Here is a 17003-nt window from a genome sequence, read left to right on the forward strand (position 1 = left end):
AAACATTTTCCGAGCGGTAGACAGTCCCTTAACGACAAGGAGATGTAGCAGCAGCAAAAGTGATGAAACAAGCGCAATATACACGTGTACTCAGAAAGGACACAGGACGGAGCGCTCCCAGAAAGGACACAGGACGGAGGGCTACTCAGAAAGGACACAGGACGGAGCGCTATCATATGCGCGTACCTTCTGAGTCTCCGTGTATATTGCGCTTGTTTCATCATGAACCTTTACCAACAAGCCAACTGGAAGTCAACCTAAAACCAAAGTGAGAAACGTGGCCACTACGGTTTGGCGTCACTCCCGAATTCATTGCTTAGTCCAGTAATCAAAACCGTTGATAACACTCATTTACCCCGAAATAAACATACTATTATGTGCGTACCTTTTCTTTCTCTGATCACAGAGACGGAAAAATGTTCATGCTCAAGGTTTTCCAAACATTGATAGGGTTTGTTTAGTTCGCGAATGCAAATGCAAAATTAAGAAGAATTGTTACCGCATTATGACTATAGGTAGTTACCTCAACATGACAAAAGGGTAGTTTATAGTCCCACATAACGTTAGCACCAGCATTCCTCCGCAGACGACAGTGATATCATGCAGAGCTGCACGCCCCTAAGCACTGACGTGCCAATCATAAGCAGCTTTGATTGGCGCATTCCCCCGGGGACGAACAACGCTAAGTGGTACCCGACAGCCCTATTCTATGCAGTATCGTAGAATCAGCCGACAAGATTCTCTCACGCGGGATGTCCGTAGCTGCCCAGTGGATACCTTCGCACGTGGGCATTGCTGGAAATGAAGAGGCTGATCGCCTCGCTTCATCTTGTAATCATGATGACTGTGACTGCCCGGAAATTTCATCTATGATGGAAAACGCTCGTCTGCTTATACGCCGCCACCTCCTAAAGCAGCACCCAGACCAGCGTGTCGTGAACGGATCGTTTCCTCCACGTGTTCGTGGTCGTGGCTTGCCTCGTCGTTCCAGAGCACTGTTATATAAACTAAGAGTCGGTTCAGTATTGGTGCGCGAACGCTTATTCCGTCAAGGACATGTGAACAGTTCGTTGTGTGAAGCTTGTGGCTCATGTGAAACACTTGAGCACCTTATAATACACAGTCCCTCGTTTGCTACGCAGCGGGCTTTGCTGGTTAAGGAATATAAATTCCTCGGACTTAAATGCGCGACCAGCGACGATTACCTCTTTCCGAGAGGTTCAGTGAGTGAGTGAACAACTTTATTGAACGATCCGGCAAAACAAGGAGAGGGGAATGGGGTGGTGGAGACTCTTGCGTGCATGTGAGCCTCTCACCCAACACCCAAAACGGGCAGATACCCAAAGAGATCGACAAGAAGATCACCAGCGAGGAGTACGAAACTCAACGGGACACAGTTCGGCACGTCCTCGAACTCCTGGACCTGCAGAAACCCAGCACGACGGACCACTCGCAGGATGTCAGCTAGGGGAATCGAGGACCTCGGCTACCAACATGCAGCAAAAGACACGAGCAAGCCTACCCACAGAGACAAGGTCCAGCACGTGACATGCCATCCTCGCAGCGCGAGGGGCTACTCTGGGAGTGCTTGCCTCCGAGAGGTTGTGTATCTCGACGCGACCAGGCCCATCGAGCTCTGCTGACCTTCATGGACCAAACAGATCTGGCCACCCGTTTATAAGCATTTCTTTTTCGTGTGTGTGTGTGTTTACCTATTTTAACGCGGTAGCGTTAGAGAGCTCGTGTCGCAGAAATTCCGCTGTCGGCGTCGGCACCGTTGGTTGTGAGCGAAAAATCATCCGTGAGCGAAAAATCGAGAAAGTAGCAAATAAAATAAACGATAAAATCTTCGGTCCCAATGAGGATCGAACCCACGCCGTTCGCGTGGCAAGCAGGCATCTTACCACAAAGCCACGATGTTGCTTGCAGCTACTTCGGACAAAAACACTACATAAATGCCATGTAGTAGGAGTCTCCTTAACGCATTTTGTTCGGCAGGTGTCACGACGAAAACGAGCCCATACGGTAGGCGCATTCGCGAGGCCATCAAACTACGTCGAAAAACGCCGGGATAGTGCAGCCATCGCCGCTAAATACACACACGAACTTTCAAACAGCTCTAAAAATGGACAACTATGTCCATCTAGAGGAAAACATATCAAGCCAACGCAGCAAACGCTAGATAATGTGCTGCCATCTGTGAGGCATTGTGAGAAATATGTCTCGACTTTTCATGGCATCCGAGAGGGCCGGCGCGCGGCGTATATCTTGGAGGCCATGCGACTCTTGCTTTAGATCGAAAGCCTGTAAAATTCGCGCGCGTGCGTGCGTGTGTGAGTGTAACAATACACATTAATAAGAATGCACTTAGTGGTTGAAGTGCGCACTAGGGGCCGGATTTCGCTATCGCGTTCAACTCTTAAAGGCGAAGCTTAAGGGTCCCCCAATTTTTTGTCCAAGTCTTCGTCAATTTTTTTCTTCACTTTCCTATCTCCTTTCCTCTTTTTCTCCTCCTAACTTCCTTTCCTCTGTCTCTTCCCTCCTCCCGAAAGAGCAGGCAGGCGTTGTGCCCCTCTTGGCGGCAGTTGCCAGCTTGCTCTCTCCCTCTTTTCTCTGTGTCCTTGTGCTTGTATGTATGCAAATAAAAAAATAATAAATATAATATTTATATATGAGGCGTTTGTTTTTTTCTAAAAGAGCCCAATCCAGAAACTGAAACTGGGCTGAATTTCACGGGAGCGTAAGGCGCGCTTGAATATTTTTTACTTTTTAAAAACGACTGCAATCAAAATGGGACAATTCCTCATTGTAACGTGAAGGCAGAAAGGCAGTTTCGAATAACAAATGAGCCAGAACCTTCATCTGTTTGAATCAAACTGAGCAGATCCCTTCAGCCAGCGCTGCGTCGGCAATCGTGCCCAAAACAACCAACGTGGTCGAATCGAATATGTTTCATTTGTATTCTACTTCCCTTCATATCGTGCTTGTCAAATCATTGCGCAATATGCTGCGCATGGAGTTTCAGAATAATCCAGATAATTATTCACTTGGTTGCTTTTTCTGCACCGGTCTTTCCCGATGAAATCGAGTATTTTGGCGATGCTACCCTGGTTTCGCCCACTTGAAGGACAGCCCGAATGGGGCTTATCTTGAAATGTCGCTCCTCCCTAAACCGAGGGAACCATTTGGACACTTGCATTTTACTTAGATCATGTTCTTTGTAAATTCTTTGTGTTACAACAAGCGTTTCTGCTGCGTTCCAAATGAGTAAGAAACAAAACTTCATAGCGGCACTTCGTTCTCATAATTTACCACTGTCCTCTTTCTCCCCCTTTACTCCTTATCTCCGTGAGGAGTACCAGGATAGTGACAAGCTTCCTAGGCCGACCTCTTCTCCTCTTTCTTCATTAAACAGTGTCTTCTTCTTCTTCTTGCCATTTCTGCATACCACAAGTGCACGACACGCGGAGCCAAATGTCAGAGAAGCCACACAAATCCGTGTCGGTTTGGATGCGAAGACGCCTTAAGGTGACTTAGCATACTAACTGAAAAGAGGTTTTCCGACAACGGCCTAGTGGAGCAGCCTCGTCATACAAGTACGCGATGAGCCGGAGTGTGATGACAACTATTTCTGGGTACCCTCTCTCATGTCCTAAACATCAACAGTTGCTCTGACGAGCAACTATATTTTCTCTTAGCACTCTTTCTTCAAGACATTATTTCCAATCATATTTTCTTGACATGTCCCATTACGAAGATATCATACTGCGGCATGTTCATTTTTGTGTATAGTGTATTTAGGCGAAAGAAAACGTTCTACTGAGCAAATATCGCGATGATGTTAATATACAAATATTTCCATTGCGATCGCAATTTACAATCGAGCTAACTGAATGAAGCAGTCGTATGGAACGTGCACTTTTGTAGAGACAATACTAATGGATGACAATTTAACTACATTAAGAAGAACTGCTAAGTGCCAACGGCCTAATGAAGAATGCGACTACAGGAACGTTACAAGTGCGATCACAATATCGTAGCGCCTGTTGCCATAATATGGCTGGTATACACATTTTGTGAAATGATTACTACAAAAGTTACGTCTTTATTTAATGTGATCCTAAATACAGTTGCTCGCAACGTTGTGTTACTTGGAGAATTAAGGAGAACTTCCTGGCTTGTGGCTACTGAAGTTGCACTCGGTCCTATGTTGTTGCATCAAATAGATGTTACCCGTCAGACTGCTGCAGTTATAGAAGAAGGCATCTTCGCATGCTTCGTGGGCGTCTCTCGTGGTCCCCTCTTGAATCCAGTAGAGACATTTTGAGCGGGCTGAAAGGAGATCATGGTTCATGTGGTGCGATAAATTCATAAAGGAACGACAGGTCACGCATAGAAATTATTGCACAGCATCCATACAACGTTTTCCACGTGACAAAAACTAAGCAGCCAGAGGTGTTGTTTTCGCACCATTTTTGGTCTAGGCAAAAATGCTAATGAAAAAAAAATGTTGCAAATAAAGATGCCAGAACACTGCGCTATGTCGCGTTTTCTTAATATTTGCGAAAACATTAAATCGAGTATAAATCGAGTATAATCGAGTATAACATTACATGACAAAAGCGTAGAATCACGTAGAATTGCACCAGGCGTCAACACATGTGAATTACACAATGAGTGGCTGAGTTAAAGGCCCACCCATTCGAAAGCGCTCATGCATAATTAATCATCAGCATGAGCAACAGCATCAACAACGTGCGTAGGTGCGCGGGTTGCCTTAGGGACGCGTAGCGTGTACTTCGTCAACTCGCAAAAGCAAGTAGAGTAGAACCCTCCTGATGCGTTTTTTAAGAGATTATCAGAAGTAAACGTAAGAGCCGGAAAACGCAAGAGCCTAGAAACTGGAAAAACGACATAAAAAACATTTAGTGGTACAGAACGGATAACTGGGCTAGTTATCCATGAGTGGTACAGAGTTTTATTTCAATGCTTACGCTTGAAACAACCGTGCAACGTGGCCTGTTGCGTTTGCTCATGCCCGAGCAGCACGAAAAGTTTTTCGAGCATCTGCAGTGTCATATCCTTTTAATTAATCTATAGGGAACCCAAGCTCAAGTTCGCGCGCGACGCTCGCGCGGCTGAGCTATGCGTTAAGGTACGTACTCACTAGCGGCAAAAATGTGCGCGACACGCCGCGCGCAGGAAGTGATGCTGTCTCGAGCGGCAGGAGTCACAAAAACACGGTTGATCCCTCCGTCATAGGAATCGGAATAACACGAAAGTAAAGCGTGCCCTTACAGAAACAACTGAATGCTTACTGTGCATTGATCTAAGAGAGTTTGCACAATGTATATTGATGTCTGGCAGCTAATGGCGCCGTTAAACGTGTATGCACCCACTTTGATGATTGGTGGTACATCTCCATCCCGACGACAACGTCCATGTTAAATGATTAAACAAACCCTTGTAGTAGCTGTAGTAGTTAACGTTGAAAGCGTAATCAGAGAACGAGGTGTGATAGCCAGAAGAGCGTCGTATATTGGACGCAGAACTTGGTCGCCATCCCGCGGCATGGTAAAATGTGATTGAACACCACGGCCGGACTAGAGCGAAACGCAAAGCGCGTCGTGCCGCCCCGGTAGCCCGGCCGCGATTTTTCTCGGGGCGAGCGCGTGAGCAAGGAACGCGGTGTTACAGTCAGATGAGGCAGGCGCGCGACGCAGATCTATTTTTGGTTTGTATTAGCGTGATGCTGAGCGAGGCCGACGCTTTTACGACGCTTGGGCAAAGGTCGCCACCTCGCAGTGTGTTAAGGCATTGACAAAATTCAACTTCTATTGAAAACGCGCCGAATGGGACGGACGCGTAAACGCGTTGCAGGTGCTAGTCGCGGAGGCCACAGCAATGACGAATTACTTTACTTTACCACTCCCAGAGGTCAACACCACCCAGCCGACCGGGAGAGTGGTAGATATAAAAGGCGCGTTCGTAAAGACTCCAAAGTCTGTGACCGTGGCGCAGTGGATATCGTGCCCGGCATCTGTTGTTGCGGACCGAGCGGTCGTGGGTTCGATGCCCGTTGACGGTACGTTTTTTCTTTGCCATCTGATTGTGTATGTTTTTTCGACGTCATTTCCGTGACGGAAATACGTCACTGAAGTCTTGGTGGACCCCGGCATAAAACACTTTCGTGTTAAAAACGGCAGCAACGCGCGGCAAACGCGCGAGTGCGTGCTAGACCCATTTTTTCGCGGCAAGCCGCAAAATGAGAACCAATTTCCGCATTTGCGACGCCACCTATCTGCACGCAAAGTATTATAATGCGTGGCCTCCGAGACTAAACTGACACACACGCCGTAAACTCTCGAAAGCCATGCCATGGCATTAGGCCGTTGACAATGCAGCTTGTCCGCACTTCGCTGCAGGGTGACCGATGTTCAGGAGGAGTGATTAAGGGAAGAGCAGGCGCGGAGCAGCTCCGGCTAAATACACGCGCGCGCGACAAGGAAATCGGCTGAAGGTACGTTCTCACTTGCGGCAAAGAGACGCGCGACACGTCGCGCGCGGCGAGCGATGGTGTCGCGAGCGGCAGGAATCTCGAAAGGCGCCAGCAACGCATGGCAAACGCGGAAATGAGTGCGAGACCCATTTTTCGCGGCATGCGGCAAAATGAGGACCAATCAGAAGTGAGCCGTGCATTCGCTACCTGTCTGCAAGCAAATGATTATAATGAATGGCAAATGATTATAATGCACGTCTCAAAACCACGATATGATTATGAGAGATGCCATAGTGGAGGGCTCCGGAAATTTTGCCCATCTGGTCATCTAAGCACACGGCCCTCAAGCATTTCCGCCTCCATCGAAAATGAGACTGGAGAGCGACACGTACGCCGCGAAATCTCGGAGGTCATGCCTAGCGAATAGGCCGTTGACAAGGCAATTCGTCCACACTTCGCTGCAGGGTTTGGTCGACCCGCGCAAGTGCACGAGTGACGTTCAGAGGAACAATTAACGGAAGATCAGACACGGATAGCAAATAATGGTGGGTGGGCGAAGCTGCGGAGGTTCATCGGTAAACCGTGAATCTTCCGTGAATTCTGCCCAGTATATCATCACCGACGTGAGATCGGGCGCGTTTATACTAAAGGTTCGACGAGTTATGACGACTTGCAGCTCACTTTAATTTTACATGTACGCTGTGAATTTTCATTGTTTAGAAAACCATTGCTTTAGAAATAAAGGGGACCATGAGGCGATGCGAAGCCGGAGCACTTGTACGATCGCGTTCCGTTGGCGTTCGTTGGGCATGCTACCGACCTCGCGTCGTGGAACGCGAAGAGGGACGCTACGCGCGTCGTATCTTCCATCTAGCCTGGCCGTTAATTCTCACAGGGCGAGCGGGGAACGCGGTCGACAGGCGGGCGAGAGGGGGCAGCGTAGAAGAGGAGAGAGAAGGGAGGGGACGCGCATGCGCTCGAGCTCATCGCGGCGTTGCGCAGGAGAGAATTTCGGCATGTCTAGCCCGCGTTTCAGAGGAAGAGTGGAAAGGGGGAGGGGGGAGGGAAAGTGGAGAGGGGAAGTGGAGAGGGAAAGTGGAGAGGGGAGGTGGAGAGGGAAAGTGGAGAGGGGAAGGGGAGAGGGTGAGTGGAGAGGAAATGTGTGGAGAGGGTATGCGCATGCGCAGTAAGGGTGGTCACGCCGCACACCACCACCACCACCACCACCACCACCACCACCGGATTGAGCTCCGCCTTAAGATACTTCGCATCTAAAATCTGGCGTCTTTCGTTAAGCAGCTGGCGTCTTTTCGTTTTGCTTTAGAAACATCTGGCGTTCTTTCGTTCTGCTTTTACAAAACATCTGGCGTCTTTCGTTGGTTTATTAACGCGATAGCGTTAAAGAGCTCGTATCGCAGAAATTGCGCTGTCGGCGTCGGGGCCGTTGGTTGTGAGCGAAAAATCATCATCATGTCCGTGACCGAAAAATCGAAAAAGCTGCAAATAAAATAAATAATAAAAATGTTGGGTCCGAATGAGAATCGAACCCAGGCCGTCTGCGTGGCAAGCAGGTGTTCAAGCAGAAAGTAACTTTCATGCTTCCCAAAAATACGCGTCCTGTATACAGGTGTCACAGTACGATATAATATCGCAGTAATATTGCGTGGTACAAGTGTACATTGCCATAGGGCGTCACACCATGCCAATATCATAACGACTTCGTGGTTTAAAGACAGCCACCCATTACAAAAGGCGCACACATTAGTGCGCGTATTCCCTTAAGACCACGTAGTGGGTGCATCGCAACTTCGAAGAAGTTTCTCGCGCATAATTGCTCCTGGTTTAAAGCATGCTACCCATTACATAAGGCACACGCCTTAGTGGGCGCATTCTGTTAAACCCTCGTAGTGTTCGAACTGCGCAGTAGGAACAGAATATCGCTATCGCGTTCAGCTCTTAAAGGCGAAGCTTAAGCGTCCCCCAATTTTTTCATCAATCAACGGCGTTTTGAACAAAATTTTTATTGTGTGTATATATATATACACACACACCACGGGCTGTCACAAGTCATCAATGCCCAGTCGTATTCAAGCAAAACTTGATGATAGCGAAATTGAAGCCACGCTAACACACTTGTCGCCTTTGATGATTTTCTTGGCCTCAATGTTTAATCTTACCCATCAAAGCAGGCGCGAAACAAAGTAGGCGCGAAAGTCAGGACATTGACAATCACGGCAATGAATTGCGAGGTGGCCTTCTCTGCCATTTCTGACGTTGTTGTTACGTTGTCTCAGTCTCGTTCACGCATGGATCGGTTTGGCTTACGTACTTCCTACCACACGACAAGGGGATCTCGTAGACCACACCTGTCTGACAGCTGACGTACTTGTTTTTGTGATTCACGATGAAGGCCTGAGCTCTTCGGAGACACGAGTTGGTCATCCTGCAGATCCTGGAAAGCGTTAACGGTGCAGAGAAGACCACCTTTACATCAGCACGTTTAGCGATTTTTTTCGAATTTTGGGACACGCTATGCCCATAGGCAGGGCTGGGCAAAGATAATTTGAAATTGTATCGCGATACGATACAAGATACTCAGGCAGGAAGTATTGGAGATACAGATACAAGATACTGCTGCAATAATTGTATCCGATACGATACTTGGCAATCGTATCTTAAGATACTTCGATACATTCTCAAATTTGTTATTATAGATCCATATAATGTAGCAGCAAACGCCTATACACGAAAATGTCTGCTTGAAAATTTATTAACTGTGGCCTATTTTGTTTCACTTGAATGAAATGTCTATTAGTATCTCAAAAGTGTTGCCCTTCTTACTCAAAGTACATTAGTTTGCTTGCAAAACAACTTATTGGGGATTCTTTTAGCTTCTTAACAGGACAACTCTTTGTAGACCTCGCTGACAGTAGTTCTTGCTTGTCATTTTTGCAGTTTATGGGAGTCGCTGCTCAGCTTGCCGACCATTTAGCGGGTTGCCATATAATCACAATAATGTCAATAAGAACTCACGACGGCGCAAATACCGGTGTGGACTTTTACCTTGTCCGTAAAAGACAGTTTGCACAATACCGTATATCCGGACAGGTGTATAGCAGCAACAACGCAGGTAGCGACTTCTTTTTTGTTGAGGGAGGGGGGGAACACATGGTGTATACGGGGTTTGAGACCGTTCGCTAGCGGCCCGGCCGGCACAAATGACCGTCTCCGTCCCATTTGTTATAAGTATGTTCGTGAGCTACACAGACATGACTGGTCTCAAGCATTTATTTCGTGAGGAACATGTGGTCACCATGTGCTGAAACATAACCGTGGAACAAGAACTCTATATTTCAATCCGCGTCCAGATTTCACTCGTTGTGTACATCGGTATCGATGTTTCTCGAATCCTGACTCCAAATTCCCTTCAGAAATGACCTATATATGAGATCTGGGAAAGGCTTCCTTTCAAATGGCAACGTCATTTTGTTCAAACTCTCTCCGATCCCACCATCGTCACTGCCCGGCACTTTGAGCTAAATTTCGCGACTGCGGCCCGCCGGCTATAAGCTGAGTTTCAGACCCCTGGTGTATACGTAGATGACGTAAAACTGCAATGAAGTTCCATGTTCCTTTAGCTGATGGCGTAAGGGATTCTTTGTTGATATACTCACTAACGTGCAATATTTTAGCAATTTTTCTTCAACGAGAGAACATGTGCAACACAGAAATGTCTCGGACGTATTGTATAGTTGCACAAAGCGTCGCAGGACACCGCCGCTATTCGCGCTAGTGCCGCTTATAGCTCCAATAACGCGGCGATTAGTAATAAGAAAAATATTTAAGGAGGCCTAAAACAGGAAAACAAATATAAATAAAATAGAGAGGTGGTTGTGTAATCAAACATTCACGTTGAATGAGTACAGAAACACGATACAGACGGCGCCCTTAATAGCTATGAGCATGAAGTCTTACCTGTGGAGACAATACGAAATTCCGTGCCTATGGAAAATTGCCCGAAACGGCTCGTTGGGACGCTCGAGAGTAAAACGGAGCATTCAGTAAAACAACGTTTCTCGAATCCCCTCTCTAACATATTTAAGATGGCTCTTAATGATTTCCATTATTATAATGCAAACTCAATTTCGCTATTTTCTTAAGCGGTAAGCAGAATATTGTACTGTATACTCGAGGCGAGCCCACATAACAATATATTTGTTTTCAGACTCGCCTTGGCAAGGTGTAAATGTGTAAACAGTAGTAGAAATAAAGCAGACAGTTTGAAGAATAAAGCAGTAATCTTATTTTGGGAGCGCGTTACAATAGACATACTGCAGTGACCAGAACGGAAAAACAGTGCAGAGACCTAGGTAATGTATGTGATGCAAAATGACAGCTAAGAAAGCACTTGTGCTAATAATCAAATTATGAATTCATAAATTGTTTGAATAAATGTAGATGGAAGCGAAAAATACGGGGCGCCAAGATATTTTCTGTTAGGTAAACGCTTGCTCTTTTAGATCTAGCATCAGTACCAGTGGTGCTAAAGTTGTTAGAATCTTATTTGCATATAAGTTAATTCATTGCATGCAAGTGAAACTTACATCCACGAGATCCTTCAAATCGCTGATATGTAAAATCCATGCGACGCAAAGCAACCGCATTCTTGCACGCATCACATTTCCGTTACGGAGCAAGACGCTAGAGAATCTTCAATAACGATACTGCAACAAGATCAGATTTTGCGCGATAGGCGCCGCACGCAGTGGAGCAAGCGACGCAGGACAGTGGCTAAGAGCAACTGTCGCGGCATTGCCGCAACTAAAAAGGAAAGAAATTGAGAAAACAAAAGGCAGGTACGTGGGCTGCGTAAATGACTTCCACGTGCTTGTCTTCCTGATCTTCTACCCTCACTGGATGACTCGGGCGTTAAAAATAAAATAACGTCACGGCCCTCAGACTTATTGAGATGGCTTAGTGGCACCAGTACCAGCTTGAGAAGCGGAGCTTGGCCAGCGATTATTGTTTCGCACGGTTGGGTTGCGATAGAAGCATCTTGTATCTTAAGATGCACGATACATTATCGAATGTATCGTAAATACAAATACAGATACTCGTCTTTCGAGACGTATCGCGATACAGATACACGATACCCATAGAGTATCTAAGATAGTATCTAAGATACATGTATCTTCGATACTGCCCAGCACTGTCCATAGGGAATCACGGCTGTCTTTACGTCCTCACTATAGGCCCCGTACAGACGTAACTCCGCTGCCCGAGCGGAGGCGTCCCTAGCGGCAAGAAGCGCAGATTTGGCGGGATGTTCTCACGCGCTCGCAATGGGGTGAATTTGCAGACCGATGCCTTTTACGATAACTATACTTTTCGTACTTTTCATGCTTTTCGGGCTTGGCCAGTGACCAGAGCGACGGTCCGTCCGCGTTATCAACGCCATTAGTCAGCCGCAGGTGGTGGACGATAAGAATAATATAGCATAAAACATCACTCCGCGATTGCACCCCTGCTCGTTCCACGCTCCCGCTGTGACGGCGCGAGGTATTTTCGCGGGCAGTTCGTTTTGTGTCGGTTGCGCTGTTCGTAGGAGTGCCGAACTACAGGAATAACTGCCGCGTTGTTGGGTGCAATAACACCTACATGAATTCTCCGGGCACGCGTTTTTACCGGTTTCCATTTATAGAATATGAACGGAATCGCCGTGAACGGTGTATCGCACTCGTTCGATGACAAAAGTGAGTTTTGTGAATAGATGGGGTATTTTTTTTCTTTGCGAGTGAGAATTTATGGATGCTACATTGCACTACAGCAAAGATTGGTCTAATTGGACACCTGGGCCGTACAACAGATTATGCACTTTGTAGGAAATGCCAAGTCAAACGAAGAGGCGCACCCAGCATGGCACGCTTTGCAGTGCCATGGCAGCAAAACACGAGCCGCGACGACGAACTGGGCTGCACTAAGTCGACGCAGCGAATACAGTGCCACGGCCGTTCGATGGAAAGCGTTTTTGTTTCATTCAGTGGCCGTGACGGTGCAAGTGCTGGTATCGTCAGTTTCAAGCTACCTCTGCAGTTCGCTGCCGCGTTAGCCCGAGGTTGATAAGCTGTGATTGTTTAGTGAGCGAGGCGGCCCGCGTTACACGTGCGCAGTTTCGCACAACGGGCTCGTCACCTCCGCTGTCTTCCCCCAGTTCACGTATTTTATGTTGCCACGTTCGCCTGAGGATACACGAGGTCTGGCGAAAAGAAGCACACGCGCTAACGCTACGTTCTCTGACAGCTGCTAACAATTTGATGTCTTTTGGAAGCAAACGGGAAAGAAATCGCCTCAAGCGAAGCACCAAAGCACGGCGCAGTGGCTTGCCACCGCCTGCGTCGCCTGCTCCCTTATCCCGCCAAATCTGCTGCCGTGGCCGCTTTGGCGCTGGAAACAGCGCGCGACTGTGGCGGCTCCTAATGTATGCACGGTGCCCATAGCTCCCAAAGACAACAGCTGTCAGGAACGCTAGCACGCCTCGATGACCAGCCGCTTTCTGAACAATCAAATTTGGTGTACCGGAACGTTCTAGCTTCCAACCAGAAAGCGAAGAAATCTCTGCTGAAGTTTCTGCGTTCAACCGACCTCGCTAAACGACTACGACGCTCCCATGCTTGAGTGTGTGTGCGTTTTTTCTTTATTTTTTGTTACTCTTTTTTCCTTCCTTACCTTTCTATTCTCCCTTACCCCTTCCCCAGTGCAGGGTAGCAAATAGAAAAACTTCGGGTTAACCTCCCTGCCTTTCACTTAACCTTTTTCTCTCTCTCTCTTGAGGTGGCCCTTCATTCATGTGGCAGTTTCGCGAGTTCATCAGCAGCTTTTCCGCAACAAACACCAGAATGGCCTGCGGGTAGCCTGCCTCCTTTAGACCCTCCCTTTTGTCCGTTGTCGTCGTCGCACCTTACACTTCAAATAGGCCAATTTTACGCACACAAACGCTCCTTTCCTTACGGCGCGGTTGAAGTGTCCAGCGAGAAGTGAAGCCAGGCTAGCGATTGAGAAGGCGATGCAAACAGGGCCAGATTACGCTGCGGCTTTCTACTCTTGAAGGCGAAGTACAAGCGGCCTCCGAGTTTTTGTCTACATTTTCGAGGTCATGCGGTTGTTTTTTCACCGTACGCCGTGTTTTTCAAGGCCAGTGTCTCATGAGGCACTTAAGGATTAACCTTAATAAGATTTAAAAGGCTTAGACGACTGCGTGTTTTGAAATAGTGAAAATAGTATACAATACAAGGTAACGAAATTTCGGGAGTCCACCGCAATCATTGAATCAACGTTATGCAACGCACATTATTTATCGATTACATTGGCTAAACGGTGACGTAATGTGAGAACTCGAGCACTTGGCACCATACACAACCCTAGCCAGAACTTGGCCAAACAGTGCTTGTTTCATGCGAGTAAATATGGCTCATGTCATCGGTGCCCAAAAATAATTCGGAGCGCCGGACCGGTGGCCGCTCGTCAGCGGAGCACAACCGCGGAAAAATACAGCCATGACCTGCGCGTGCGCGGAATCCCTAGCAAGCAAGCCTCGCTCCCTGGTGTATCTAGATAGGCGTTACTTTTTATTAAAAAAGATTCGATTTCTCCCTCTTAGCGCTGCGACAACGCATCGTGCTGGCACTCTATGCAGCGGAATCTCTGAACGCATAAGCAATATTTGTGGTGCGACCTTAATTAACTCTCAACTATGAAATTTCAAATAACTCTGAATAATTAGGGACCTACTCGAACTCTAAATTAGTCTTATTGGGCGTGACCAGTCTTATCACGGAGTCTTGATATTGCCACACGCGCTCCTTTCTTTCTATGTTTTGTGTTACCACCCCTTTACAATTGTTGCTGCTGCATTGCCGAAGCCGCGCCAGAATGTCTGGGAACGTTCCAAATTCTTTTCTTGGAGACACGGGTGCAACACCCCAACGAAAACGTGGCCATCTTCACGGAAGAAATGAACCGACTGATCCGCCACGCTGACCCCGACATGCTCGAGGAGGAGAAAGTCCGCTTTCCCATGCTAGGAGTCAAGCAAGAACTCTTCGCTTGGCTGATCCGTAACCCACCCAAGACCGTCCAGGAATTCCTGACGGAAGCAACAGCAATAGAGAAGACGCTGGAAATGTGTGCGAAGCAGTACAACCGCCGCATTCCTACGACTACCTACGGGGAGGTTCAGGCGCTGCAATCCGATGATCTGCGCGACACTATAAGAGCCATCGTGCGGGAGGAGCTGCGTAAATTGTTGCCCTCCTCCCAGGCTCAAATGGACCTGATCGCCCACGTCGTATACGCCAAGAAATCCAGCAATTTCTGGGAGCATCCGAACCAGCGCTGCCTGAGCCACAAGTAGATGAGCTACGCAGCCGCGGCCCGCCGTATCGCTCCCCCTCCCAGCCCACGTCAAGACGCCGCACCAACGCAATTCCGCCGCCAGACACCACCGCCGCCACCACCGACGTCATACCGCCCTCCGGCCAGCCAGCAATGCACGCCGAGGAAAACCGACGTTTGGCGCGCCCCATGCAAACGCCCACTCTGTTACCACTGCAGCGAAGCCGGCCACACCTACCGCGGCTGCCAGTACTGACAGATGGGGCTACGCGGTTTCGCCGTCAACGCGCCGTGCCCACAGCGGGGTCAACGACATCACCACATCGCTGACTACCTCGCAGAAGCACAGTGGACACCCCGACAACCTTCCCGATCGCCGTCGCCAGCCCGCTACATCGGCGTATCGTGTCGACGCCGTGACACGATACGCCGCAAGCGGAACGAGGCCCTGACGTCGAAACTTCGTGGCCCGAAAAAGACCTGACAACGCCACGCGGAAGCAGCGGAACAAACCGACGTAGCCGTGATCCGGCGCCACGACCTAACCGCAACGCAAGACGAAAAACTAGCGACCTCGACGGTCTTATTGACGGCCACAACGTCACAGCTCTCGTCGACACCGGAGCCTACTATTCTGTCATCAAACCATTGGCCACGAAGTTGAAGAAAGTCAAGACCGCCCGGGAAGGCCCCGAGATTCTGACCGCTGGAGGACACCTAATTATGCCAGCGGGAATCTGCACAGCGAGAGTCACCATTAACAACCGGATTTATCCCACGAGCTTCGTAGTGCTAGAGCTTTGCTCCAGAGATGTCATCCTTGGTATGGATTTCTTAAGCTTACATGGTGCAGTCATCAACCTGAGATCCGAGCCGATAACACTATCCACAGAAAAAGCATTACCACAGCACACGCCACCAGGAAAGAACGCCTGGAAAACATGAGAACGCGAAGCCATAAAGAAACAAGTCGACGAAATGCTACGCGACATCATGTAGTCTTTCAAGAGTGCGTGCGCGTCACCCGTGGTGTTTGTGAAGGACGGAACTCTACGCTTCTGCGTCAATTATCGCCGCCTGATGAAAATCACAAAAAAGAACGTCTATCCTCTCCCACGGATTGACGACACCTTGGATCAACTCTGCAACGCGAGGTATTTTCGTCGATGGACCGCAGGACCGGCTACTGGCAAATCGAAGTCGAAGAGGGAGACCCAGAGAAGACTGTCCCTATAACATCAGACGGCCTGTTCGAGTTCAAGGTCATGCCCTTTGGTCTTTGCTCGTCACCTGCGACGTTCTAGTGCGTGATGGACACCTTGCTGGCTGGATGGAAGTTGCAGACGTGCCTTGTGTACTTGGATGACGTTGTGTTTGCCTCAAACCTCCACGAACACCTTCGGTGCCTCGAAGCGGTACTTCAAGCAATCAAGACCTCGGGACTCACCCTAAAGGCAGAAGAGTGCTTTGCGTATGACGAACTCTTGTTCTTGGGTCATGTCATTAGCAGGTCCGGGGTTCACCCAGACCTGCGGATAAGCACTGCAATTTCTGCCTTCCCGCCGCCCACCGACAAGAAAGCCGTACGCCAATTTCTTGGCTTGTGCGCCTATTACAGACGTTTCGTCAAGGAATTTTCACGGATCGCCGAGCCACTGACGCAACTCACGAAGACCGACGTCGAATTCAGGTGGGAAACGGCGCAAATTCAAGCATTTCAACGCTTCCGATACTTGCGCAATTTCGACGAATACGCCGATACAGAAATACACACCGACGCAAGCAGCGTGTCGCCGTCCTTGTGCAAAGGACTGACTGACTGGAAGGGTTTATTAGTTATGCTAGCACGTCGCTATCCAAGGCAGGAGCCAACTATTCCACATATGAAGAGGAGTGTCTTGCCATCATATCGGCTACGTAGAAGTTTCGCCTCTACCTCTATGGCAGGCCCTTCAATGTCGTGAGCGACCACCACGCCTTGTGTTGGCTAGCTAACTTGAAGGACCCTTCAGGTCGCCTCGCACGGTGGAGTCTGAGGCTTCAAGAATTCGACGTTACCGTCGTTTACAAGTCCGGAAGAAAACACAATAACACCGACTGCCTGTCTCGTGTC

The 17003-nt window shown here is 48.5% G+C and overlaps 1 protein-coding gene across 4 annotated transcripts in view; it reads right to left on the reverse strand.

Moving 5' to 3' along the window:
• Positions 1-4085: 4085 nt before the first annotated feature.
• Positions 4086-17003, reverse strand: part of LOC119398854 (uncharacterized) — a 160694-nt gene continuing 147776 nt past the window's right edge. For all 4 annotated transcript variants that reach the window (XM_049417787.1, XM_049417790.1, XM_049417789.1 and 1 more), the window contains one exon: positions 4086-4332. In XM_049417787.1, the coding sequence (XP_049273744.1) occupies positions 4160-4332 (173 nt within the window). In that variant the 3' untranslated portion in view covers positions 4086-4159. The remainder of the gene's footprint in view (positions 4333-17003) is intronic.

Source organism: Rhipicephalus sanguineus, chromosome 7 (assembly GCF_013339695.2).
Source record: "Rhipicephalus sanguineus isolate Rsan-2018 chromosome 7, BIME_Rsan_1.4, whole genome shotgun sequence".
Lineage (NCBI taxonomy): Eukaryota > Metazoa > Arthropoda > Arachnida > Ixodida > Ixodidae > Rhipicephalus > Rhipicephalus sanguineus.